The sequence below is a fragment of the Carlito syrichta genome, unplaced genomic scaffold, assembly GCF_000164805.1.
Source record: "Carlito syrichta isolate Samal-C Ts95f unplaced genomic scaffold, Tarsius_syrichta-2.0.1 Scaffold307013, whole genome shotgun sequence".
NCBI classification, from domain to species: domain Eukaryota; kingdom Metazoa; phylum Chordata; class Mammalia; order Primates; family Tarsiidae; genus Carlito; species Carlito syrichta.
The window spans coordinates 151,331-162,303 of NW_007251109.1; the positions used below are offsets into that span (position 1 = coordinate 151,331).

The following is a 10,973-nucleotide window of genomic DNA, read 5'->3' on the forward strand; positions in this document are numbered from 1 at the left end:
GGGTCCCCATGGAGGCAGCAGGCCTAAGGGGCACTCAAGGAGTGCCCTACCTGCTGGCCAGCCTCAGTCCAGCACAGGGGCTCACGTCCAGCCCAGGGGTTCATGTCCAGCGAGGGCAGATGCGAGGGACTCTGCCACACCCCCCCGTCCTGTTGCCATTCTCACCTCTGGAAGCAGAGAGGGGCCCAGAAGAGCACAGTGAGCCGGGAATTCCCCCTTGGGAGTGTGTCTAAAGGTGGGAGCTGCCCATGGAAGGGTCCAGAGAGCATAGAGGACACCCGCCAGCGTCTGTCCTGGTAGCCTTCCCCACTCATGCCCACCCCCGGCTTCCTCGGCCCACCAGCTGGAATCACTGCTCCCATCTCCAGCAAGGGGGCTACAGGGTGAGGAGAGGCACAGCCAGTCAGGTCAGAGTCAGCCCTGTTCCCAGTATCACCGGGGGGTTGGGGGAGACCCAGACTGTTCAAACCCAACCCCCTTAAACAAGCCAGGGAAGGAGATGCCTGGTGGTCACCAAGAAGCTGGGGGTCTTATTCACCACCCCAGACATGGTTCTACTTTCCTGCTTCTCCAAGACACCAGCTTTCCTTCCCACTCACCTCTCTGCAGGCTTAACTCCTATTGGCAAAGCCAGATGCTCAGATCCCTCCGCCTTTTGTACTGAGCAGGGATGCCAGGCGTCTGGGAGGCTGGGCCTCACCCAAGCTGAAGCTTTACCTGAGCCCCATCCTAGTAACTCAGGGCAAGTGATGCATGTGTTGGCCCAACAAGGACACCTGGGGCAGAGAGCCCAGCTGAGGGCAGGTCTGGGTTAGGCCAACGGGCCAAGTGCCAGGGGTCAAGACCTGTCCAGCTGGCCTAGAGCCCTCAGAACCGGCTCTTGACACAGCCCTGGAGCTGATGTGACTATTGGCAAGTCCCGGGACCTGTTTCCTCATCTGTAACCTGAGAGGGAGGTATGCTGGTGATCGGTGTTACTCAAAATACAACGTCTGACATTCGACTCAAAATCATCTTGGAAGATTGATTAAAACCCAGATTCCTGGGCTCTCCCTAAGGCCATTCTTTTTTTTTTAAGTTGGAGTCTTACTCTGTCGCCCAGGCTGGAGTGCATGCTCACGGCCACCACAGCCTCAACCTCCTGGGTTCAGGCGATCCTTCCACCTCAGCCTTCCAAGTAGCTGGAACCACAGGAGTGTACCACCACAACCAACTCATTTTTCTTTTTTGATTTATTATAGAGACAATGTCTCACCAAGTTGCCCAGGCTGGTCTTGAACACCTGGGCTTGGGTAATCCTCTCGCCTCAACTTTCCAAAGCGCTGGGACTACAGGCGTGAGCCACCGTGCCTGACTAAGGCCATTCTTTTTTTTTTTTTTGAGTTAAAGTCTCACTCTGTTGCCCAGGCTGGAATGCAGTGCACACTCATGGCCACCGCAGCCTCAACCTGCTGGACTCAGGCAATACTTCCATCTCAGGCTTCCAAGTAGCTAGAACTACAGACGCACACCACCACGCCCTGGCTAGTTTTTGTGACTTATTGTATAGACAAGTCTCACCAAGTTGCCCAGGCTGGTCTTGGACCCCTGGGCTCAGGCAATCCTCTCTCTCGCCTTGGCCTCCCAAAGTGCTGGAATTACAAGCTGAGCCACCACACCTGGCCCTAAGGACATTCTTGATGGAATCCATGAAACTGTTTCCAGATGATTGAGAAGCCCTGCTTCATCCCAGCCCAGAAGCCTCGGGGGTACCGGGACTTGTGGGACCAGAAGAGCCACATCAACCAAAGCAGAGATGGACCCAGCTTGTCAACTTGGGTGTGGGGCAGCACATTCAGCTTTCCACACCGTCTGTGGCCCTCAGCTCTTCTTTGCCACCAAAAGGTTGTGTAAAACCCTGGTGAGGGGCAGTAGCCAGGCTGGGGCACTGCCTCCCTTGAACTGGGAGCCCTGGGCAGAGTCCTGTTCCTGTCCCCACCAGCTCAGGCTGGGGGTCCCTGGGAAACAGCCACATGTTCCTTAGATTAGAACTCTCAGGGCAAGGTTGGTGTCTCCCCTCATATGGGAGCTGGGGGCTCCCAGGACAGAGTTGCCTCCTCCAGTCAGGGCTGGCTGGACACCACCCCAAGCCGGCCTCTGCACCATAGGGTGGTCCTCTGAGCCCCGCCTGTTCCTGCGCTGAAGAAATTGCCCGGCATGGAACACAGGCACAGGTGGGTGGGGGCGAGGCAGAAGGCAAAGACCAGTGGGGAGGGCCAAACCCAGCAAGACTGGCAATGAGGTGAACACCGCTGAGGGGGCTGAAGAGCCACTCATGGCTGCATGGGGCCCGGATTCAGGGACCTCCAACTGTAGTAATTCTCCCCTCCTCCATGAGCAGACTCAACTGGTCCCACTCTGTACTTCAGCGGCCCACAGCCCCTTCTTCAGGCTGTGGGATTCATGCTGGGTTGTGAGCCAGGTTTCCCAGCTATACCCCACCCTTCCGGCTCTAGGGGGCTCCAGCCCTGCTAGGGGACTTCTCTGTTCCAGACTCACTCCAGGTCTTTGTGTGTGTCCCTTCCGGACTACTTCCTACTTGTCTTCAGGACCCAGTTCAGGTATAGCCTCTTCTGGAACCCAAGGACACCTCCCACCCTCGGGTTAAGCAAAGGCCCTTACCCCAGGCTGTCACTACAGTGACCACGATGTGCCTATCCCCTCACAGGCCAGATGAGTCTCCTCGGGTCTGTATGGACAGTGTACAAGGGATGATGGCAGCTGCCACCCAGAATCCCGACCGCAGGACAGCGTGGCTGGGCCTGGTGCACACCCACCAAGATGTCAGGCCTAGTGGACTGGCCCCTGGCCCAGGTGGAGAAACCAAGGCCCAGAAGCCATCTCAACTGTCCCAGAGAACAAACCTCTGGGGGAACAGAACCCAACGGAGATGGGGGTCTCTGGAGGGTGGGCCCTGCCCCCCCCCACTAGCTAAGGTCAATGGGATGCATGGGGAGGGGATGACAGTTCTACCCAGACTGTGAGGGATGCATTCTTGGTCATGGGACACATTCCAGGGTCTGATGACCAGCATTTCTCACTGGGCTGCAGACAACCACCAGTCCCCAAAGGAGGGTCAAGAGGAAGGCTTTCCTTGAGTGGGCCAGTGGGCGTGAGACAGCCCCACATGGTCAGAGCCAGATAATGGTGCTGAAGACTCTCAGTACCTTCTGGGCTAAGAGCAGGGAGGGCACAGCCAGGCACAGTGTGATGGAACATGAGACCCATCCCCAGGCACACAGCTAGGCCCCAGTTCCAAAAACAAGTCAGATGCTTTAATAGCCTGTCTCCAGAGCCCACAGGCTCACCAGAAACCCTTAAAAATTACCAGAGCCCCAGCTTGCCAGACTCTGCTCAGTTCAGCCCTGTGTAGGCAGGTGGCCCACAGGCCTGGAGACGGGCCCTGGCTTGGGGAGTATCAGAGTCCCCACTTCAGATCTCCTGAGACCTCCTAGGACTGAGCCACCACTCAGTCTGCCTGCTCCAGTTCAGGGAGGTCACTGATGTCAATTCTCGACAGGCCTCCAGGGGTAGGAACAGCAGGCCCCAACAAGGATGTGTCCCTGCACCAGTAGTGGGGGCTCCAGGCTGGGAGCCAGGGCCAGTCCCAAATGACGGGGGTAACTCGAGAGAGCGGGGGTCATATCCACCATACAATGTACCACTGTAAGATAACCATGTCCCTTGACACGTGAAGACTTTCTGCGGGAAGGATCCGTTTGCCTCAGCCTCCTAGACCAGGCCTGTCCGGGGAGGGCGCAGAAACCAAACCGTAATGGGTGTCAGGTGTCATCCCCACAACAACCCTGTGAGGTAGGTTGTGTTGTCCTATTTTACACTTGGGGAACGAGGGCTCAAGAGAGGTGAAGTGTCTCACTCAGGTAACAGAACACAGGAGCCACGGTTTGAGCCCATGTCTGTCAGGCTCCAAAGCCCACGCGTTTTCTTCAGGGAAGAAACAGGGAGGAGGCCTAATAAAGACCCTTAAGTGAAAAATTCAGGGGCTCCCAGCCCAGCCAGGGTGACAGCGGGAGACCCTGTGGGTAAGTTGTCACAGCCCTGTCTACTCCTGGCCCAGGGCAGTTGGGAAGGCAGAGGGAGGGTGGAGAGGAACCCCCAACAGCAAGTGGCTCACACCGCCCCGGCAGCTGGTGCTACAGATGATGGCTCTGGCTGCCCAGCAGCTGTGGGCAGTGCGAGGGCCGGTCTGGTCCCGAGGCTTTGTGGCCCCACGTGGGCAGTGCCAGGCCATTGAGCCAGTTGGTTTCCAGCAGGCTGCGGAAGCGAGCCTTCAGTGCGGAGCTGGGTGGGCTGGCGTTGGCAGCGGGGGCAGGTGAGGCACCACGGGACCCTCCCCCAGCAGATGCCTCTGCTTTCTCCGGGCCAGGGGTTAGTGGCTTCCTCCCTGGCTTCCTGCCCTTGGGGGCTGGTGACTTCCGAGCCAGGGGTAGGCTCTCTGGCTCGTCTCTGGCCATGGTGGGCTCTGAGGACACAGCTCCAGCCTCAGTGTCAAAGTCACCTAAAAAATGAACACATCGTCAGGCTGCAGAACCCGTAGTCAGGTCCCACCTTCTAGCCTCCAAAGCCATCTGGAATAGTGGTTCTGCCCTGCCCCAGGCCAGGATGGCACCAGCAGGGTCACAAGACATGACAGCGCTTCCCCACATGTGCCCACTGGCTGGACCATCCAAGCGGAAGAGGTGTGCTTCTCCCCAGGTGGCACCAGAGTGCCATGTGATGAGGGCATCACTCAGGAGAGGCTGTCTAGGTACAACAATGAAAGGAACAGAGCCCTGCAGGTCAGGAACCATTGGCCTGTCCAGAGCCCCACTGTACAGCTGGGGAAACTGAGGCATGGAAAGAGAAGGTCCCACTGTACATAGGAAGGTGATCACCTTTCCGCCATACCACCCCCAGAGACAGAGTTGGAGCTCAGGTAGGGACTGTCCTGAAAGCAATGCCCGGAAGACGACAGAGGGGACGGGAGGGGCCCCTGACCAACAGCATATCTCCTGGGAAGAAAAACTGCCAGGGGAGCTCAGGAATCCTTAAGAAATCAAGGCAGGAAGTCGGGTGCAGTGGCTCACGCCTGTAATCCCGGCACTTTGAGAGGTGGAGGCAAGAGGACTGCCTGAGCTCACAGGTTCAAGACCAAGATGGGCAACATGGTGAGACCTTGTCTCTACAATAAATCATAAAAAATTTGGCGGGCTCGGTGGCTCAGCCTGTAATCCAAGCATTCTGGGAGGCCGAGGTGAGTGGATTGCCTGAGCCCGTGGGTTTGAGACCAGCCCAGACAACTTGGCGAGACCTCGTCTCTACAATAAAATAAAATAAAAAAATTAGCCAGACATGATAGCATGTGTCTGTAGTTCCAGCTACTTGGAAGGCTGAGGTAGAAGGATCCCTGGAGCTCAGTAGGTCGACGCTGGGGGGCCCTGAGTGTGTCACTGCACTCCAGCTTGGGCGACTCAAAAAAAAAATTAGCTGGACATGGTGGCGCACACCTGTAGTTCCAGCTACCTGGAAGGCTGAAGTGGAAGGATCGTCTAAGTCTAGCAGGTCGAGGCTGCGGTGGCCATGAGCGTGCTACTGCACTCCAGCCTGAGCAGCAGAGACAGACTCCAACTCAAAAAAAAAAAAAAAAAAAAGGCGGGAATAACTGTCTAGGGGCACCCACAGAATGATGGCCCCAATGATGGAGGGAGACACGAAGTCCAGCCAGTAGCAGGAAGCTGGGCCCACGTCACTTCCTCACCAGGCCCCAGACTCACAGGCTGGAGTCAAGAGAAGGAGAGGATCTCATGGCATGCCTGAGCTCCACTGCCCCCTAGAAAAAATGGACCTGACCCTCTTGGGGCCCCCAAAGCCCAAAAGTACAGGGAAAGGACTGGGCTAGTTGGGCCTCTGAGTGACACAGGACACTCACCCGTACTTTCTCACTCAGAAACAGAACGCTCGCACTTGCATTTTTTTCTACATCTCATTAAGGCATCTGCCCCAACTTCCAACATGTTCAGGGATCAGCAGTGCTGGCCTGCCAGACCCCATGCTCCAAACCTCAGGCCTCAGGCTCTTTTCCACCTGACCCAGAGACTTGCCCAGGTAAGGCTGCCAGGACAGCCATGGAACAAGCAATGGTTTCTTCAGGGACGCAGCCTAGACAGAAGTGGGAATGTGGCGGAAGGTAGGGGGAGCAGAGGGCCAGGGGCCTCGATACCAGGTATATGGATGCCAGAGAGGTAATGACAGAAACCACCTGGTTCCATTACCAGAGTCCTGGCCAAAGAAGTGTGACTGTACACACCACATCACGCTGCAGCTGTTGTGTGGTTCTCCAGGACACACAAAAAAACAAACTGCAGAACAGGAGGTGCAAGATGCTTGGTAGAAGAAATGCAAGCCGGGCTCAGTGGCTCAGAACTGTAATCCCGCGCCTTGGAAGGCTGAGGTGAGTGGATTGCCTGAGCCAGCGGGTTCGAGACCCGCCTGGGCAACTTGGCGAGACCTCATCTCTACAATAATCAAAAAATTAGCCGGGTGTGGTAGTGCGCACCTGTAGTTCCAGCTACTTGGAAGGCTGAGGCAGAAGGATCACCAGAGCCCAGCAGGTCGAGGCTGCAGTGGCCAGAGTGGCCATTGCACTCCAGTCTGGGCGACAGAGTGAGACTCCAAATCACAAAAAAAAAAAAAAAAGAAGAAGAAATGCAAACCACAAACGAGGTTCTGACTTCTGGCACATTCTGTATGTGTTAGTGCCCGGGAGGACTAAAAAGCCATGCATTCAAAAGGCAATGCTAGCCGGGTACAGGCTCACGCCGTAATCCCAGCTTTTTGGGAGACGGAGGCAAGAGGAAATCCTGAGCCAATGGGTTCAAGACCAGCCTGGGCAACATGGAGCCTCTACAATACATTAAAAAATTAGTTGGGTATGGTGGTGCACACCTGTAGCTCCAGGCTGAGGCAGAAGGATCACCTAAGCCCAGCAGGTTGAAGCTGGGTTGGCAGTGAGCATGCCACTGCACTCCAGTCTGGGCAACAGAGTGACACTCCAATGCAAAAACAAAACAAAAGAAAAAACAAACCAAAAAAACAACAAAAGGCAAAGCTGGGACCCCCATTGAGTCTTGGGCACAAGAGTTTTGTGAAGAGGGCTGCCCTTCACTGAGATGGAAAAGACTGGGGACAGGAAGTATGCTTAGCAGAAGACTCAGGGCTGGGATTTGGGATATGAGAGACACCCAGGCGCAAAAGTCCAGCATGCAGCGGGTCATATCGGGCTAGAGTCCTGAAGAGGGGAGGCTGGATGAACAGACACAGATGACCTCAGATAGAAAACAGGGCCGGGCCAAAGGCCCAGGAACACCGAAGGAAAAGTCCACACCAACGATGGAGAAGAGACAAGCAGAGGAGGGAATCCAGGAAAGAGTTTCCACGGGAACAGAGCAGCTGGCATCTTCAGAGGTTTCCAAAGAAGGCTATGATGGCGCTCACGGAGCGTCAAGAGGGAAGCAAGTCCCTAGAGCCCACCCCAGCAGACCTTGGAACCACTCAGTCCCGTCTGCGACCCACTCACACGGTGCACACACCTGTCACTCGCTCACACAGCTCTGGTGGTTACTGGGGCCGCCCCGTGCTCACCCAGCTGGCGGCGCACACAGTCACGCCACTGCAGGCCCAGAAGGTCGGGGTAGATGTCAGGGAGCTGGCGCAGTGCCAGCAGCTTCAGCATGCGGGAGGTGCAGCCATGCAGGGCGCGCTCCCGCAGCGCCCGCTCCTCCGACAGCGTGGTGGGCCGCAGCTCCACACGGTGCTCCTGCAGCACGTGGTCCACAGAGGCTGGCGGTAGCCGGGGAAAGAGCCGCTCCTTCACCAGGTGGATGGGCACAAAGATGGCGCCAGCGCGCACCACGTGGGGGAAGGGGCACCACTGTGTGCACACGAAGCTCTGCAGCTGGGACAACAGCTTGTCCAGTAGCCCTTGCACGTCCTGGCAGTCCTGCCACGCGGCCCGGGCCCGGGGCCCAGCCATCTCCAGCCACTCGCGCAGCTTCTCCGGTGGGGAGTGGGCCACTGAGCCTGAGATGGCGTCACACAGGGACGCATGCAGCCCTGTAAAGCGCTGCTCTGGGGAGTCCGCTGGGGCTGGAGCAGGTGCTGGAGCAGGGCCTGCAACCTGAGCTGGAGCAGGAGCCGGAGCCGGGGCCGGGGCCGGGGCCGGGGCCGGGACAGGGGAGGTCACAGCTACAACTGGAGGGCTGGGCAATGCCAGGTTGAAGCAGGTCACAGGCAAGGGCTGAGTGAGAATCTGCAGTCCTATGGGCACAGATGTGGGCGTGGGTGCAGGCTGTGCAGGGACGGGAGCCGAGGCGGGCGTGGATGGGACCATGGCTGTAGGCAAGGGTGCTGGACGGAGGATCTTGAACTTTCGGAACATAAAGGCCACAGAGCTATGGAAATTGGTCCTTGGCATGGCCTCTGTGGTCACCGGCACCCCAGACAACCCCGAGGCTTCTGTGACAATCTTTTTCAGGCCTGGTGGATCGGACACTATGCTGCCCACACCTGGTGCGTCCACAGCTACAGTGGGCTTGGCATGCACCCCGGGACTAGGGACCTTGCCAGGGGAAGCCTCCCCTGTGGGTTTTCTCACACTCAAGTCCAGGGCCACCTCCTCCTTAAGTGAACAGTGAGGCCCTGCTGGGTCCTCCTGGGCAGGCAGGGTTCCCCTGCAGCCTTTGTCCTGGCTCTCATTGGTGGCTGGGGCAGAGTCAGGCTCAGCTGGGGCGGAGTCAGGCTCATCGGGGGCCGAGGCAGGCTCAGCTGGGGCCGAGTCAGGTTGGGCAGTGGCCTCGGGTGTCTGCACATCCAGATAGTCACGGTAGGGGGCCAGGCTGAAGACGTTGTCGATCACAGGCATCGGAGGAGAGCTGGGTGGCCTTGCACCCTCCTTCTGTGGAAGAGACAGGCGCTCCTGGGCACATGGGGGCAGGGGCGGGGGGGTGCGGGAAACGGGGCTGTCTCGGATGACGATGGGTGCCCCAGGGTGCTCGCTGAGGCGGGGCTGGAGCCGCTCCCTCCTGCAGCTGGGTAGCCATGCTTTCTCTCCGTCTTCCTGTGCAGGCTTCACAGGCTCTGGGCATGGCTGGCTGGTTGGCAAAGGCTGGCACGTTCGCTGGAAGGCACCAGGCTGGGGCACAGTCTGCACATTGTTCTGGGAAGGCGGTGTTCCTCCAAGCCCTGGGGATGCTCCATAGAGAGAGAGGTCATCCCGGGCATAAGGAAAGTTCAGCGTCTGGGGGGCAAAGTCCAGGGGGCACCGTGGAGTGAGAGGGGGCTCCAGCCTGAGGCCTGGTGAGGGTGCCGGGAGCGGAGCAGAGGGGTAGGAATAGGCATCCAGCCCCACCGGGGGCATGTAGGGTGTCTGGGCTGCCTGTTGCCTCAGGTAGGGGCTGCCCAGTCCACCAGCCTGGTACCCGGCCCCCTTGTGGGCTCCCAGAGGCTGCAGTGGGAGCACCGAGCTGTAGCCACCCTGCTTCTCTGGGTGGCGACAGGCTGGTGGACAAGGGAGGGTCTGTGGAGGATGGGGCAGTGGGTAGTGGGTGGGCCCAGCATCCTGGCAGGGTGGCCCCAGGGGCTGGGCCAGCTGGGTCCAAGGACTGGAGGGCCCCTCAGACACGGCCTGCTTGGGGTTCCCAGGGTAAAGGCCCGAGGACTTAGAGGCCAGAAAGCCCGTGCTGTGGATGGTCCGATACTTATCCAGGAATGCTTGGCATGGGGAGAAGCCCCCCGAGGAGTCTTTGCTAGATCCCCCTGGGGGCACCCCATGCAAGAAGGTGCCATCCAGGGTCTGGCCCTTGCTAGGAGCCGGGGCCAGAGAACAGGGTGGGTCAGCCAAGGGCAGCAGGGGCCCATTCACCAGCGTCCAGTCAACGTCCAAGGACCTCTTTGGCGCCCCCTCCCCCAGGCACGTCGAGAGCCCGTAACACAGAGGGTTTCGGTAGACAGGTTTGGGGGCAGCCAGCGGTGGGCCTGGGTAGGAATGAGCCTGGGGACTGAAGGGAAGTTCAATGGGGCCGGAGTCCTGCATCTTCTCAGAGCCTTCTGCTGGCGAGCGGTAGACCAGGCAGTTGGTCAGCAGGCCGTCTGTGTGAAGCGGGGTTCCTGTCATGCTGGTGGGGTACAAGGGAGGGTACGGGGTCCAGGATGCCAACCGCTCAGACCCAGCCTTGGGGGGACCCCCCACGGGGCAAGAGAAGTAGGCCCCCTTGTAGCCGCAGGGGTCCTGGCTGCCAGCAGAGGGGGGTAGGCTGGGCCCTGGCACTGAATCCGCCTCTAGGCGGGGCAGCTTGCCATACATTACAGGCCCCAAGGTCCCCAGGGGCCGTTTCTCTGCCATCACTGCGTAGGCCTCAGGCCCTCCTGGGCTCCTGCTACTCAACTGCAGACCTGGAAGAGATGAAGAGAGGCAGGGCTGTCAGAGAAAGGGGCTCCAGACAAGCAAGAGGGCTGCTGCTCTCCCAGACTCGCCACTCACATGAGACCCTGGTGCCTAACTGATGCTCAGCTAAGACTGTAAGTCTGGGTGCGGTGGCTCACACCTGCCATCCCAGCACATTGGAAGGCAGAGGTGGAAGGATTGCTTAAGGCTAGGCGTTCAAGAGCAGTCTGGGCAACACAGCAAGACCCTGTCTACTTCAGAAAAAGAGCACTGAGTGTATGAGATCTAGAATACAGGGGTTTCAAACTCTTAATGAATTCTCCCACACATAACCCCACCCTCACTCTAGGAGCCCCTCCATTCAGCCTTCTTCCATGACTCCCAAGACCCTTTCTCCTTGGGGCTTCAGACTTGGCAGGGCAGTCGAAGGACACCTGGCTTGACTCACCTTGCCGCACCCCTATACACAGATAAGGACACCCATCCACCCCAA

At 58.4% G+C, this 10,973-nt stretch overlaps 1 protein-coding gene across 1 annotated transcript; it reads right to left on the minus strand.

The window, feature by feature from the left end:
• Positions 1 to 3,292: 3,292 nt before the first annotated feature.
• CUNH15orf39 (chromosome unknown C15orf39 homolog) lies at positions 3,293 to 10,438 on the minus strand. Its single transcript, XM_008063723.2, has 2 exons — positions 7,681 to 10,438; positions 3,293 to 4,558 (listed from the first exon to the last, which is right to left on the minus strand). The coding sequence occupies exons 1-2, from the start codon at positions 10,436 to 10,438 to the stop codon at positions 4,194 to 4,196; spliced, it is 3,123 nt and encodes a 1,040-aa protein (XP_008061914.1). The 3' UTR covers positions 3,293 to 4,193.
• Between the last annotated feature and the right edge of the window lie 535 nt (positions 10,439 to 10,973).